The 16,476-nt window shown below is 35.1% G+C and overlaps 3 protein-coding genes across 9 annotated transcripts; 1 reads left to right on the forward strand and 2 right to left on the reverse strand.

Annotated features, from left to right (window-relative positions):
• Positions 1-3,310: 3,310 nt before the first annotated feature.
• Positions 3,311-5,829, reverse strand: LOC18105751 (mitochondrial import receptor subunit TOM5 homolog). Its single transcript, XM_006374347.3, has 2 exons — positions 5,545-5,829; positions 3,311-3,679 (listed from the first exon to the last, which is right to left on the reverse strand). The coding sequence occupies exons 1-2, from the start codon at positions 5,629-5,631 to the stop codon at positions 3,602-3,604; spliced, it is 165 nt and encodes a 54-aa protein (XP_006374409.1). The 5' UTR covers positions 5,632-5,829; the 3' UTR covers positions 3,311-3,601.
• Positions 5,830-6,111: 282 nt separating this feature from the next.
• Positions 6,112-6,875, forward strand: LOC18105752 (uncharacterized). The gene is made up of 2 exons (XM_006374348.3): positions 6,112-6,322; positions 6,435-6,875. Exons 1-2 carry the CDS (start codon positions 6,164-6,166, stop codon positions 6,858-6,860), a joined length of 585 nt encoding a protein of 194 aa, XP_006374410.1. The 5' UTR covers positions 6,112-6,163; the 3' UTR covers positions 6,861-6,875.
• A 167-nt stretch (positions 6,876-7,042) lies between these two features.
• LOC18105754 (nuclear transport factor 2) lies at positions 7,043-15,061 on the reverse strand. 7 transcript variants are annotated; one of them, XM_052447450.1, is made up of 11 exons: positions 14,884-15,061; positions 13,934-14,119; positions 12,867-13,191; positions 12,730-12,753; positions 12,593-12,625; positions 12,237-12,469; positions 11,975-12,149; positions 11,485-11,606; positions 11,337-11,399; positions 10,616-10,679; positions 7,043-7,590 (listed from the first exon to the last, which is right to left on the reverse strand). In XM_052447450.1, exons 2-11 carry the CDS (start codon positions 14,117-14,119, stop codon positions 7,337-7,339), a joined length of 1,479 nt encoding a protein of 492 aa, XP_052303410.1. In that variant the 5' UTR covers positions 14,884-15,061; the 3' UTR covers positions 7,043-7,336. The 7 variants fall into 7 exon arrangements, with proteins under 7 accessions (XP_052303410.1, XP_052303409.1, XP_052303413.1 ...); XM_052447449.1 differs by having other exon boundaries at positions 12,730-12,762; XM_052447453.1 differs by lacking the exon at positions 12,730-12,753 and having other exon boundaries at positions 12,593-12,616.
• Positions 15,062-16,476: the final 1,415 nt, after the last annotated feature.

The following is a 16,476-nucleotide window of genomic DNA, read 5'->3' on the forward strand; positions in this document are numbered from 1 at the left end:
TGTCTTGACGAAGTAAAATTGTAAGGTAGGGAGATGGAGAAAAGTTTGCTTTCCTAGAAAGTTATGGAAATGAAATTACTATTTTACCACCTAAATGTCTTTTTCTGTCATTTTCCCTCGAAGAAATAAGATGGACCCTCGACCTAGTTATCAAGGTATGCAAGGCCCGTGCTTGCTCTCTACCATAAAACTGAAAAACATTGGTAGAATACTTCTTTGGAGTATAGGAAAAAACCATGATGGCAATTTAATTGCCGACCGAGACCTTTCATTGGCAAGATGATTGCTGGGGATCACAGAATTTTCAACGGAATGCCAACAAATTATTCGTCTAAAAACAATCATGTTTTACTGTTTATTTTCCGTCGGCAACCCCGTCGAAGATTAATTTTAAATGGAGTTTCCAATCTTTTATTCCGTTGTAAATTCTTAAACTTTATGTAATTTTTAATAAAATAGATATGAAATTACCGATGAAAATACTGATGGGATAAATCTATATATCCGTCGATGATTCTGATGTCGTTTTCATAATTTTTCTTTCTTGAAAACCATTGAAGCCTGAATCCATCGGCTATGGTCTTGCCAACTGCTCTCTTTACAGTCACTAGAAGAGCAAAACAAATTCACAAGCAATGCCAATCATTCTATAGAAAACACAAAGAGAAAATCAATGTATCAACCTCAGAATAAGCCAGCACCTCGATCGTCGGCTGAACATAATGCTCTAAAAGTAAATCCAATTCAATTCTCTAATCTTCCAAGTTCTTTTGCCTGGGAATTGTATTTAAAGATGAATACATGGACAAGGTTAATAACGAAGCAAGATGTATTCTTGGCTTCTAGAAAAGTATTTTCACCTCTATTATTTTTAAGAATTTGCATTTTTTATTATTTTTTTGAATTTTTTAAAGACTTTATTTTTATTTCTTAACAAGTAAAAATAGGTAAAACGAGAACAATCACCAATAAAAATTATGAAATATCTTTTTCCACCACTTGTTAACATACCATTTATTTCACATATATTATAATGAACTAATTCAAGTAATTCAGAATTTTTTAATTTAAAAAATGTTTTTTTTGTCATCTTTGCTTGAATACATACTTGACATTTATTATTATTATCTTGCTGATATGAAATATAATCATGCTTACACATATATTTTAAATATTTAAAAATTAGATATCCTAATCTACCATGCAAAAAAAAAAAAAAAAGTAGATTCAATCGTATGAACATAAATAATATTGATTTCATCAATACTTAAACATATTATTATAAGAATAACACTTTCCCACAAATATCTCACTCTTAGTTGTAATAACCTTATCAGACTCTAAAACAAACTTGAACTTTTTTATGCTCAAAAGATTAGCAAATACAAGGTTTTTTTTTTTTTTATCTCACGAACATGAAACACATTGACTAAGACAATTTTTGTCCAAAAATAAAGTATAACTCAATAGTTCTTTTTCCCAAAACTTTGGCAGAATTATGGTTCCCCATCAAGGCCTTTTCAGTTTTCTTTGATTCTTCATAAGTTTTAAACCATGCTTTGTTGTTGTAGACATGAACTGTTGCACCAGAATTCATCCATCAATCAGAAGTCTTCACAGCACTAATTATCATATTTAATTAAGTAATCATTAAAATTTGAATGTTTGAAATCATGACAACCAACTCCTTGACTTCGTCATTTTCAATCATATTCACTTTGAAAGAACTACCTTTCTTGTTGAAATTCTTAAATATGCACTCTTTTTATGTAGTGTCCTTTATTTCCATAATGGAAACAAACCTTATGCTTCTTGTTAGTATTTTGTTTTTTCTTGAATTTGTTTCTTTTCTTTTGCACTTTCATATTGTTTTGAGTCACTGTCAAACCAGTTTCAGTAACCAAATTTATTTTAGAATATATTGCTTGCAATTCATATATACTACATTAAACTTCAATTTGCAAATGTGTTTGAAACTGTTTCAGGGTTGTTTGTTGAATGCAACATTTTCTTTCTCTGTTCATTTCAAGATGGCAAAAGTTTTGATAAATAACCCCCCACTTGAAGTGAATCAAGAACTTTGATATCCAAATCACTAAGTTTTGATATCAACATTTGAATTTCATGAACTTAATCCATGATTGACTTGTTGTTAGTAATCTCATACTAGAAAATTTAAAGCAAGAAAACAATCAAAACCTGAATTTTTTTTTTTCTATTTAGAGTGTCTTCAAGGCTGCCTAAATTTCATCTGACGACTTTAATTTGAAAAAGATGTCGTAAAGTTAACTAGTTAGAGTATTCAAAATATGCACTCGACAAAACACTTCATCTTCCTCATGTTTCAGTCATAACAACAACAACAACAGATTCATCTTCTTGTGGTTCAAATAGTGCAGACAGATTCGAGTCAAGAATGTAATAATTTTTTAGTGAAGTAAGCAGAAGCACCATCTTGTCCATCCACTTTGTATAATTCATATCATCAAAACAATCCAATTGAATTTTAACATCATTAGCAAGTTAGCAACCTGACGCTTGAATTCATATTTATCTCTATCAATTTAAACACCTTAAGATTGTTGAAAAAACTGTTTATTAATGGAAACAAATAAAGAGGGGGTTTCAAGGCATAAAAACACTATCTTTAAAATATTTATTTATCTCATATAAAGACAAGATTTTCAAAATATAACTAAACTTTCTAAATCTATGAAAAAAATAAAAAGAGAAGACAAAGGAAAAATAATCACATTTATTTTATATATATAATCTTTGTACTTGAAATATTATAATGAAATATTTTACACTTATAAAAATATCAAATGTGTTAAATAAACCTATAAAAAATTTAGTTACATGAACGAAAATAATTATTGTTGGATGGCCAATTTTATTTTATTTTATCCGGAAATCTTGTAAATAAAAAGAGAGCACACGTAGCCAACCCCCATTCAGTTTGCCACTTTACTAGTTAATGAAAATAACTATTCAGCTTAAATGACAAAATTAAGAAAAAAATATTAATAAAAAATTTAAAACCTAGAAATAACTTTCAATACTTCCATGTATCTATTTTGAAAAAAATATAAAAATGAAAAATAAAATATTCGAAGTTAAACTCAGATTTTTAATTATCTCTCATTTTCTCTCACGTGCTTATATTTCTCAGCTCATACAGAATACGTATCGATAATCAAGAGTGAAGTGCAAAATCATCGAGGTTATTTGGTCAGCAATTTCAAAATCTTCCAAAGCTCCATATACCTTATCATAACAAGTTATTAGTATGCATTAAGAACACACGTACTAGCAAAACAAGTCATTTAAGTTAATTAACAACAGAAACTACCAGGAATCAATGAGATTGGCAAGTTATGCAAACAAAGACAAGTCATCTAGCATATATGTTTATTTTCCAGAGGAGATTGAAGAAACAGGTCCATATTCCAAAGTAAGAACACTAAACTACGGAAAATCTGAAAGTATTGCAAGAAAATCTGCCATTCACAGTATCCAAAGAGACCCATCCAACCTCATGAGCTCACAGTACTAATTTAGCCAGAAATAAGACTGCAGTATAGCAGCCCTTCATCAATCCTCATATTGCCATAAGATCACCATAATTCCGCATCAGAAAAATAGATCCAGCAAACAGCCCAACAGCTCGCAGCAGTTTCTGCCACACGAAAAAAGGAGTTCCTTACTAGACAACAAATGAAATCAGCTACTAGCCGAGCTCATGGAAATTGAACAAAATCTTATGAAGGATAAAAGATATGTAACATCAGCAGACAAATAAGTTCTAAGAAAATAATGCTAGTGAAGCTAAAATCTTTACTACTAAAATCCTTACCAGTTGATGGAGAAAATGGTAACAGGAGCTGCATTATTCATCTAACTAAACAGCGTGGAAGTCAGGCATTTGCTAATTTCCACTATTGATTTTAGTCGATGCCTTGGCTAAGATTCAGCATTAGCAGTGCTAAAAAATTCTAAAAATAAAAATAGCACTTTGAATAACATTAAGATTCTCTTAGCAAGGATCTGCAACCAGGCTGTGCTTAAACATCTCTTTTAGTTACTTTAAGCAAAAAGACAAGGGCATTCCCCAACGCTTTTCCAAATGGCACAGAAGATCTTGCTCTTAAAAACAGCGAGCTTTTTGCATCAAAACCAAAACAAATCCATTTCTTTTAACTAAACCTAAGGCCTTAAACTTCATTCAACTAAATACAGAAAGCATTTTCTAAGGTCTTAAATTCCAGTCAACAGGACATAGGAGGCATTTACAGAAATCAGGTGTGGCAACCCACCCTATTTGGCGTTCTGCCACACAAAAATCTGAGTTAAACCCTGAGGTTATTAATAAGATTTCAGCTGTCGCAACCCTGGACCATCAATCTCTGTCTGATTTAGACATAACTCCTGCTATGAGAGGTTTTCGGCCACTATATCCTTAACTTTTATATAGTCTTTCTCCTAGAAAGAAAAAGAAACTCTCTCTCGACTGCTTGGTGATCAAAGAACAAATTTTAGTATTTAGAATTAGAATAAGATAAAAAAAAAAATCCCATCATTAGGGCAAAGAGGGCGATTGCTTCCGTTAGAGCAAATCCCAAAATAGCATAACCAAATAATTGTTTTGCTAAAGATGGATTTCTGGCTACGGAATGAATCAAAGAACTGAAGACGTTTCCACGGAAGATGGGCTTCAAGCCACACCGCGATAGAAACGGGGAGAAACCGCTTGACCAAGCAAGAATTGCCTATTCAATATACAGAAGCGCATTCTGGTTTGGATTCATGTGTAGCTTATTCGTCACCTTCAAGCTCAAAGCTAATGTTCTGGCTCTATTAAATGAAATGCCCCTTCAGTTCTATTAGTGACAGCAGAACCCTAATCAAACCAAAACAAGGCCATCAGCTTCAATCGCTCAGGAAGGAAGAGTCACAAGATTCCAGGACCAAGTAACCTATATGGTTTTCACTTGTTCAACTAAAAACCAGTGTTACAAATAGAGCTACTACGTCAAGAACAGGGTCAAGCACAAATTCATCAGAGTTTGTTTCTCCTAATGTTGGCTGTTCCTGCGGGTTGCTGTCATCCATTAGAGTTGTTTTTGTCTCTCTGTTAATACATTATGTTCTTCTACCTCTATGTAATTATAATTTCGACTCACAAGTAAAATATAACAAGACAGACAAATTTGGGACCTCTGGGATTACTTAATAAATGAATCATAGTACAATTTAAGGACCCAAATCTTAAACTAAATATATTGAGACAGTATCACACAGACTGTTATAACCGAATCTATCTTTCCTAGCTCCTCAGAACTTGAGGTAAAGGAGATAAAGTTCTAACACAAGTCCTCCCGTAGCATCTCTCTAAATACCAAAATTTGATGCTTCAATTCAATTCACATTCCAAATCAACAAAAAAAAAGTTGATTAAAGGGAAGCAAGAACCAAGTCAAGGAATAAATTAGTAAATTTGTGTGTGTTCTAGAGAGAGAGAGAGAGAGAGAGAGAGAGAAGTACCATGTTGAGGGCCCATTTTTCCTCATCGTGAACTTGAGAGTGCCAGATAGCTTTTAGCTGGTCAATAGAAACTGATGAATCTGCCATTGGTGAACTTGTAAGATTGAGAGAGAGTTGTTTAGGGTTTTAGATTTTAGAGAGGCAGAAGAAAACAGGGTTTTTCCCACCGAAATTAGGGTTTTTATTTGATGCGGTGTGTCATTTAAAATTACAGAGGAAGCCTTGCTTGACTGCCTCTTGTGGCTTTAATATGCAGGGGCAAACATGTACGAAATATTTCTCTCTTGTTTTCCTTTTCATTTTAATGCTAGAAAACCATTTTGTCTAGAAATCAAAGCAAATGGCACTTTTTTTTTTTTTTTTTTTATAATAGAAGTAATTGAAACATTACATATGATTTTTTTAATTATTAATTACGGCTTGCCCCCCACATGATGTGAGTGGGCTGGGCTCATTTATTTTTTTTTGGAGGAAAAATAGCAACCAATCAATAAAATTTAGATGAAATAAGTAGCCAAAAATATACTGCCAGCTGGACACCCCGAGTGACAAAACCCAATCCATCATCACTCCTTTGCCTATCATTCATTCCATTCAAAGCTTTTCCAAAATCCAGAAGATGGAGGCCACAGCATTGTGTGGCAGCAGAGGACCTCCATTCAGAATGAAAGCAGCAGCAGCAGCTATATCACATACTAATTCTTCACCTCTTCTAATCAAATCCATGGCCTCCCAGAAGCCTTTGCCATCAGCTGCCAAGACTGTTAGCTCTAGAAAGGTCAGTTCTTCTCTGCTCTACCTTTCATCATCATCTTGCTATCAACTCTAATTCGTAGCAGCCATCATTTTCTTATTCTGTTATTGCTCTGTGACAATTAATACCAAGCCAGAGCTCAAATGTCTTCCCCCCTGGCGAGCAAGGCCCTAGAAGCCGCCCACTCGCAACCTCACCTCCAATTAAGCTACTGACAAGGGTGGAGCAACTTAAATTACTAACCAAAGCTGAGAAAGCAGGCTTACTTTCAGCAGCAGAGAAGTTTGGCCTCTCCTTGTCAACAATAGAGAAACTGGGGCTACTCTCGAAGGCAGAAGAATTGGGAGTCCTCTCAGCAGCTACAGACCCGGGAACCCCAGGGGCTTTGTTAAGCCTTAGCCTGGGACTGCTGTTTTTAGGACCCTCTTGTGCCTATCTTGTGCCCGAGGATTACCCTTGGGAGGTTGCTTTGCAAGTTGCAGTTGTTCTGCTTTGCGTAGCTGGTGGATCTGCAGCCTTTGCAGCTTCAAATTTTGTATCCAACTTGCAGAAATCAAATTGATTTTCATTTGCCAAATTTATATGCCAGTTCAGATCATTTATCACTACTGCTAGCAGTCCATCTATGATGCTTTGATGCCGCTAAAAACTAACATCAGCCTTGAATGAGAGACAGGCTCTGTGAGAGTGTGTGTAGAAATCATTCAATACGATTAACGATATCAATTTCCCTTCCACATAAGCTGAGCAACAGTTTCTTTTAATAAAAGAAAAGGACGGAGCGAGGGAGCTAAGAAATCATCACAACGTTAATCGATGATTGCAGCCACACCATTTCAATCTCATGTAAGCTTTTATGAAATGCCCCCCGAGAGAGGGGGGCATGAAAAAAAAAAAACAAAAGATTCAGTAATAATCTTACGAGCAGTTGCAAATATAAAAATACACTAAAAAATAAAACCAAAACAAAATCTATTGTCATCATGCCCCTCATTTGTACTGTCAAAAAAATCATCTGTCAACTTTCCTTCCCTGTGCTCATGTAGAAAATGAACTGCTTTTTGTCCCACCTTGACGCCCTCCCCTTCTGCTTCCACTCTGATAACCTTGCTGATAATCCTCTCCAGCATATCCAGTTGAACCCCTAGGCCGCCCTGAAAACTCACCCTGGTTTTTGAATTCATTCCTGCCATGTCCCCGGCCACCAAAAAAGTTCCCACGGCTCTTAAAACTGTCACTCCGAAACCCACTTCTTCCTGAAGAATACCTCCCCCTCCCACTACTGCTTCCAACTGCAAGCACCAGCAAAATTTTACAATTTTATTTATGCCTGCAGGTGTCGTAGAAGTTAAAAATGAAAAAACAGAAGGCAAATACACAACTGAACTGACAGCTCTCTTTTCCTTTCCCAAACTAAAGAGAGGGAGACTCTTATCCAGGTTCCATAACCTTCCTTTTACTAGCATATCAAAGTTCATTATCTCATGCTACTCCCTCAAGGCATGGTTCTTTACCTCCACCACCTGCTAAGGGGTGGTATAGATCCTTGCTGCTCTCAAGGCATATCTGGAGATGTCTGTCTTTTATTTTGTATTTGGTTACAATAATGGTCTCCTACAAGCTTGAAGTTTGTGGTGACCAGACTCAAAAGAGTGGTTTGGACTGGTCTTGGTGGAGGTTGAACTTGGTAGATATTTGGATGGTTCAAGGAGATCTAAGTTTTAGTGGTTATATGGTTCTTGCCTGTTCTGTCTAAGTTCGGATTTTACAGATATGTAGTGATGGTGCAAGCCTTAGGAGACGTTTTCTTGTCTTTATATGCCCTTACTTAAGATTGATTCAACTCTGAAAAAGGTTTACGAGAGATGGTAAGTATGGGGTAGAGGTCTTCACTGGATATAAGAGGCAGTGATGCCAAGGAATTGCTGCAGCCGCTTCGACCCCTCCTTCATTTTTTTAGATTGTATTGTTTCTGCCATTTTATCACCAACCTTAAATCATTAGGTAGCCAGGAATTGGCCTTAATGGAAACACAAGGAAGCAGATCTTATCAGGCTGTTTGGAACCCTTGGAATTGAATTCAATTCCAAGGGTTAAATCAATTCAAGTATTTAGAACTCTTTTGATTAAGCAATACTGGTTTTTACATCTTCCCTAAGATTAAATGTCCGTTAATGATCATATAATGGCCTCTATTATAATATCCATTTCCATGGTCTACTACTTCACAGTGGCATGGCTTTGATTCCCAGAACATACCAAAGTAATGGCTTCTTTACATTCATTTGCATCTTAACTAACATTTTGAATTTTCATGCTTGTTAATCCAAATTATTATAGTAGAAGGCAGTCATTTTCCAACGAAATATAAAAACTTGAAGAGGACATTACTTGTAATACTTGTCACAATGTCAAATTATTCACTAAGAAGTTGTACCATGCAATTCTGAATTAAGAATAAAATAGTTAAGATTGTTAATTCTATTCAATTCCATAGTATTTTATTCTAAGCATAAGAATTATAATAGGTTATCAATTGAATTCAAATCTCATGTTGAATTGAATTCAATTTCATATGTGATTTGATTCCAAACAGGTTGTAATTGTTTTGCGCCTCTCATGAAGGTGGCACGTGCCACGCAAAGGCTTTATAAAGAAGCGTCTGTAGCCTTTGCACACCCTCTTCTGGAATCTTATAGCCCACAATGGGCTTTGTTTTGAGGTAAAAAAGTGTCTGCAGTATTGTTAGATGGTCTGTCTCTAGAAAAACTATGATGCAACCTAAGGATTTAGCTTTGACTTTAGGCAAATATTTAAGCAAGGAACAAACAAAGAATATATTCAAGCCCCAAGAGTTAATTCTGTGGGATGAGGATTCTCTGCAAAGGCTGCCTTCCATTTAGTAGCCAGGCTATTCTGTATTTTATAGATTGCTGGAAGTTTCAGCAGGACATACATTTTTTTATTAGTCTTTAAACAATTGACTTGTTTAGGTTTCTTGTTTAGGAATTCTTATATATTTCTCGGTTAAAAGTCCAAGTTCCATTAGAGCAGGAATAAAGTCCAAGCACCGTTTATTTAATATGTTTGTAGTAGTCTTTCAATTTCAATGTGAGAGAATTTATTAGGAATAGAGTGCTTAACATTTTGAGTGGGATTCTTTCATTAAGGAATGATTCCTTGATTTTACTAGTGTTAGGCTAGTAGTTTTCTATTTTGTTTGTACATTAATTTATCATATTCTACATCTATTTTCAATTTCTAAATCCCCGAAACACAATATTCTACATCCTGGTCTTGAAACCAACCATCTAAAACTTGTCTTTAATAGGACCGAACCATAAACTTCTAGTCTTTTGGACCATTTGAACCCTAGCTAGTTTCCATCTAGGCCTGGATGTAGGTTTTAGCCCTCTTTAAATGCAATCCTATCTGTGATGGTTGCTAAGGATGATAATTTTACCCGAACCCGATAGATACCCACTCTACCCGATCTGAATAGATAGGAGTTTTTTTGACCCAATCAGGTTTCGGGTCGGGTTCAGATATTGCTCTACCTACCCAGACCCAACCCGAAATACACTAAGAACCTTAAGGTTTGATGAAATTACACTTATACCCAGCTATGTATATATTAATGGAAAATTTAGGTTTTTCACTTCTCCTTTCAGCTTCCAGCCATCACTTCACTTCCTCTCACTCTCTTCTCCATCCAGTGGCGGCGGCAGCAGATCTAGCAGCAGTGGCAGCCTAGTTGTGGCCCTCTATGGAGTTGTTTGTTTTTCAACTGATTTCTATGTGTTATACTGTTTATCTCAAAATTTGTTTTGTGAAAGGGACCAAGCCTTCGATCTCCTTTGGTTTGACATTCCTTTGATTTGTTGCAAGAAAAAGACAAGTCATCATCGTCTCCTTTGCTTAGCAATCTCACAAGGAATATTTCAAGTTTAGATAAGTTTAATTGTTGCTGGAAAATAAGGTTGAAGATACAGGTTTTCAGGTCTTTTCAATTTCTCAGCAGCTAGGCAAAAAGATTTGATCTCATTTTTTTTGACTCAGCTAATCATGCCCAGCAACCATGAAAGAAAGAGATGCAAAAAATCGTTATTTTCTAGGGTATGGACAGCCAAAACCCGGTCAGTTTCGGGTTTGGATATCAAAAATGCATATCCATCGGGTTTCGAGTTGGGCATGGATAGTAATTTTGGGTTAGGGTTCAGGTTCAGGTACGTATAGTTTCAAACCCAACCCATAGATACCCATTGCCATCCCCAGTGGTTGGGATTCAAATCACAGCACCAATTCAAGGTAGCTTACCTCGGGTGTTTGTTCTCTTTTCCTCAACAATAGCTTGATGATCCCCGATATTGATAGGTGAAGCCTGGAATTTGTTTTAGCAATTGTTAAATTAGTATAAGAGACAAGACACTTGGCATAAGCTTGCACAGTTGGAAAAAGGAGTGAAAGCACTAAATATGCCATTGACACTCGTGGCTCAAATCAATATCACCTTTTAAAAGATAAGAGAAAAGTTAAAATATTATTAAGACTGAGAACATCTGCTTGTGGCTGTGTGCAAGCATGCAAGTGTGTGTGTGTGTAGAGAGAGAGAGAGTTCTGCTCAAGATCAGAAAAACTTGAGTGACCTTTAGCTTTGTTTTTCTTTCATATACATGCAATGTTGGTCACGTAAAAGGCACCTCATGTGCATCTAAGTGAAGGCACCTCAGCTGAGAACCTACAAGCACAATGGCCCAAGGATCCACACCTTCATAAAAAAACTCTGATCTCTTGATCCAATTAGTGGAAAAACCGAAGCGCCATCAATCAGTACAAAATACATATAACCTTTCTCCAAATGTACAGGAACAGAGATTAAGAATTGAAGAAAGAAACAGGAACCAATTCAGGTATGTTGCTGGATGAGCTTAAATTGCCATAGGATCATCATTTTTTTTTTGTACTTCATAATCCATATGTTAAATCAATACAAGAGAAAACTGACAAAAAAATGAAACAGGAAGGTATTATACATTACCTCAAGAGCACCCTGCATGGAACTCATAGTTTCAAATTCAACAAAGCCAAAACAGAATCCTTGCTGCAGATCATCAGGGATAACCATAAGCATTACAGAAATAATTGTTTGGTTGGGATGGAATGCAAAAATGTCATGCAAACCAGACCTTACTACTCCTGACTTGAATGCCACCATGCTTGATTGGCCCAAAATGTTTAAATGCCTCTTCAAGCTGTTCAACCGTTGCGTCAAAAGGTAAATTTTTAACAAATATAGAGTGACCTTCAGCTGCAACAAAAGCAAAGTAAACAATATGTGATCAGGAAAATAGAACAAAAACCAACAGAACATCCACCAGACTACCACACGAAAGTCAGATATAAAAAATATTGATCCTGCTGCATTCAATATAGATAACATTATGAGGCAGGCTCCTCACCTACCCCATCAATAAAGGTACCTCCCTTCTAAAGTGAGGGATATTGCCATCAGGGTATATCCACTTGGCAAAAGAGATTCAATCACTCCACTCACACCACAAGCATCTTTATTTTAGAATAATACATGTGGATTGATAATTAGAGAATATGTACATACCAAACTCGAGAAAAAATATCAAGGTATGACAATCTATCAATTCAAAAGGCAAATGATACCTTCTTCATGAACATCGCTAGTTTCACCAGCACTGCTACCAGCTGAAGCCAAAGCCTCTGGTGCAGCTGACTTTGCAGAGTTAGCTGACTGTTGTTCAATGCTTATTGGTGCAGCTCTCATTTTAGTCATAGAAAAATGGACTGGATGAGGTGTATTACCTTTCATCACTTTTAACTATACAAGATTAAGGTTAAAAAATTGTCAGAAGGGGTTAAAATAGTACTAAAATGTACAATAAGATAATTACGAGCATCAACTCACAATTGAAGCATATGATATCTTTGGAGCATCCTCCAAGGAAGCAGGAGCTGCATTAATAGTTGCAAGAATTTCATTCTGAGTTGAATCAGTTACAGGTTCAACCACCTCTATGTCAATCACTGAACCATCCTCCTTATCAGAATGATCACAAACTTCAGAACCATTATTTAGATCTTCCTCTTCAAAGGAAGTAGCAGGATCCACCGTAAGATGATCAGTAGCCTGAGTGGGATCTGGAGAGATTTTTAATTGCAAGTTCAGTATTTGCATTCCCAATGAATATACCGAGGATAATGACAAATATAAAAAAGGGGAGAAAAAAAGAAAAGAAGTGAGAGCCAGAATATTATGCCAACCTGGTTCTACCACATCATCCCAACCTGATTTTGCTGTCAAGGCAGGTGGAGCATTTTCAATGAAACCGAGGATAATGACAAATATAAAAAAGGGGAGAAAAAAAGAAAAGAAGTGAGAGCCAGAATATTATGCCAACCTGGTTCTACCACATCATCCCAACCTGATTTTGCTGTCAAGGCAGGTGGAGCATTTTCAATGAAACCGAGGATAATGACAAATATAAAAAAGGGGAGAAAAAAAGAAAAGAAGTGAGAGCCAGAATATTATGCCAACCTGGTTCTACCACATCATCCCAACCTGATTCTGCTGTCAAGGCAGGTGGAGCACTTTCAACGATGCCATTAGCCAAAGCAGAAGTGTTTGGCATTGGTTCGTTCTCTCCAACAAACCTAAATACATCATTCAATACAAAGTACCCTTTTTCTTGAGGAGCAAGAAAGAATGTTTGTGTGAATTTCTTTTTCACGTCATCCTTTCCAGTTAAGCACCCAGTTACAAGAACAATCACTCCTTTCTCATGCGACTCTTGAGCATCTGCCGTTTTTATCTCAGCTGTGTAATCTTTATAATTCAATGAAAGGATCTTGTCATTGATTGCCTGCTCCAAGACAAAGAACAATAAAAACTGCCCATCAACCTATGCCAGACTATAATAAGAATTTAAGACTCTCATTCAAGCCAGTTATCAGTACAGAATATCCAAGTTTCCTGAACAAATACGAGAGGTAAATCCCATAATGAATACCAGTCTGAAGAAAATTTTCATAAAAAATTTATTCTGTGTGAGCTATATCGAGGACTAAATGCAAGTCAGAAAATGTGAATTGGCAAACCTTTGGAGTTGAAGTGATTGTGCTGATTCTGAAAGTGCATCAATTACCATTAAGAAAAATACCCATACTTAATAGTGGGATGACAAGCTTTTCTACCTTAAGTTATATTGCAGTAATTCTGAGCTATCTAAACTTGATCACAGAGATTCCCAAAGCAATATAAGCAGATTTGACAATGGTGCACAGAACAATTCATTTACATAAAAAGGGTAATGAAAATAGATCATTCAGCAGACTTTTTTATTCCCATTTTTAAATTATTAAAAAAAAATGTCTCATCTAATGCACTCATCAGCAATTATCACAGAGTATGTCCTAAATCACAGTAATTGAATGAGCTTGTTAGCCTCACATTTATTAACTAGAGAAAGCAAGCAATATGCTTTACTTGGTGAACAGATTAACAAAAATAGTACAATGCACATTTGCTGCAAGAGAAAAGTCACCATATTTCATCATATTAACACGCGCAGTGCATTTGCACTGAAAGTCTCCATATAAACATACTTGCATGGTAGTAACTGTTGTCATAAAACCATCGGTATTTGGTCGGCTTAGCGAGCTTGAATCTTGATAAAATCTATGTACCAATTCCGGTGATTCGTGCAGAATGTGATAGTATTGCTCCACGAAGGCATTGCCAACAACTTCAGCACTGGGACCAGAAGCAGGAGCTGTTTCCTGCGTTGCCATCTGCAAATGAAATTCAATAACCCAATTCAATGGAGGAAGCATACAAATGAAATCAATTGGATAAGCTAATAAGGCAATGACTTTTATCCAAAAAAATAAAGGAACCAATATAGTTAAGCATAACCCTGGAGAGGGGAAAAATGTAAGAAAATAAACAAATGGGGCACTATCTAAACAAGCAGAGAAAACCATCAACAAATATGTCCACACAGGATTCAAACACATGAATAAGCAAAGCATTGACTAACTAAAATAGAAATACTCAGCGAGCTGATCCAACCACACAAGACCAAATGCTCAACAGACAGGCATGCTAAAAGCTCGTCCTTGGCATGGTAAAGCTTATTGATGGCCAAATTCCGATTCAACAGCTTGTGAAAAGGGGTGGTCTTTGATGGGAATAAAAGAGAAACAATAATAGCAAATACAGCAGTCAGAGCGAATGCAAAAGTAGCAGTAGCAATGACAAGAATGTCAAAGCATCAGCGACAAAGTCCATTCCAATACTAGTCAAATAGCATGGCAAGATCCAGAATTGAAAATCCGAAGCACAAAGCCCAATTTAACTTCAAACCCCGAAAAGAAAAGGACAAAAAAGAGAGATGCAGACAGCGATGGGAAGGAGCAAAAAAAGAGGGGGGAATTCAAGAAAGTGAAAATAAAATAGAGAAAAGTACTCAAAGAAGATAAATAAGATTAAACATGCATAAATAGATGGATCAACAAGAAATTACAGTACAAAGACAATAACAGATCAAAGGTACCTGATTGGATTGGATTCTGATTTGGGGTTTGGAGAAACAGAGAAAGAGATCTGTAACTAAAGAGCGAAGAGAAGATCAGAAAGGAAGCTAAGGAATCGCAAGAGATTTGTGGAGTGTTTAATAGTGTTGTTGGGAGCTTGAGATCGTAAACAAAAACCTGTGGGTGATTATTTGTTTTTCAAGACAGTAATAAAAGTTAATTACTCCGAGTAATTATAAATTAGTCTCTCTAATTTTATAAAATAATGAAATAGTCCCTTTATTTTCTTAAAATATTATTAGTTAGCTCTTTTCATCTATTTATTTTAGAAAATAAAAAAGAAAATAAATAATACGAAAAAATTGACAAAAAAGAAGATATTTTATAGAACAAAGTAATTAGACTGAGTTAACACTAATCAAAGTACTAATTAATGAATTTTTTGAAATTAAATGAATTAAATTCTTTTAATTCATTTTGTAAAACTAAAGAAATAATTTATAATTTATTCCACTAAAGACTTTTGAATTGTTGTTGTAATAATTGCTTTACGCGTGTTAATATTTTATTCAAGATAATCTTTTTAATTTTAAAAATATTTTAATTTTTCTATTTGAGTATTTTTATAAGAATTGGTTTGACATTGGTTAACATCTTTTACGTGGACAATTGATGTTGAAATTGGACATCTTGTTTTTTTTATTAACGTGGATGTCCAGATCAACTTGTGCACACCTCGACTAATCACACGAGCCCTAAAGTTAACGACGATGTAAGCCTCCAGTAGCTATCATATTAGCAACCACAAGGCTCGAACTTGAGACTATAGGGAGAGCAAACCCCTTGATCCCAAACTTTTAACACTGGGTCATCTACTAGATAATTAAAATCTTTTTTTATTAGGCTCCTCGTGACAGTTATTTACAAAATTATTTGTATACCAAATTTTTTTTTTCTATTTTAGTTGAGAGAATCAATTATATAATGTATAGGTTTTTATTTTTATTTTTTATCCAAGTGTTTATACTCATTTATTTTCTATTAAAATGTTTGTATTATCAAATTTTGATTTATTTAGTATCTTTATTAGTATTTTTTTCTCAGTTATCCTCATTTTTTTTAATAGATTCTCTTGTTTATGATAACATTAATAATTAATAATTAACATAAAAATTAAATGAGCATGTATTTTTGTTGTGTTTGACCATTGCTTTTCTCTCAATTGCATAATGGATGACATTGTTTGTGCAACAATGATTGGTCGACCTTGATATTTTTTTAGGCATGCTCTAGGGTTTTTAGGAAGGTTTTGTCTTATTTACCCTTTAATTGTCCTTTTTGTTATGGTGCCATTTGTGGTTCTATGCTATTACATTTTTATCCTTAATTTGTTTATATTATGGGTTTTAGGGGGTTATTTTTTATTTTTCACACTTTCATAAATTAAATTAACACTAATAACTCATTAAATGTGCATTATCCTAGAGCTTCTTTCTTCTTGCATTGTTGGGGTTGGACAAGGCAATGGGTTTCTCTTTCTTTTTACATTGATTCGTGAATCCTTGCTTATCATTGAAACATTGTTGTTCGCTTAATTGTTTTGTTCCTTAATT

The sequence above is a fragment of the Populus trichocarpa genome, chromosome 15, assembly GCF_000002775.5.
Source record: "Populus trichocarpa isolate Nisqually-1 chromosome 15, P.trichocarpa_v4.1, whole genome shotgun sequence".
In the NCBI taxonomy this organism is placed as follows: domain Eukaryota; kingdom Viridiplantae; phylum Streptophyta; class Magnoliopsida; order Malpighiales; family Salicaceae; genus Populus; species Populus trichocarpa.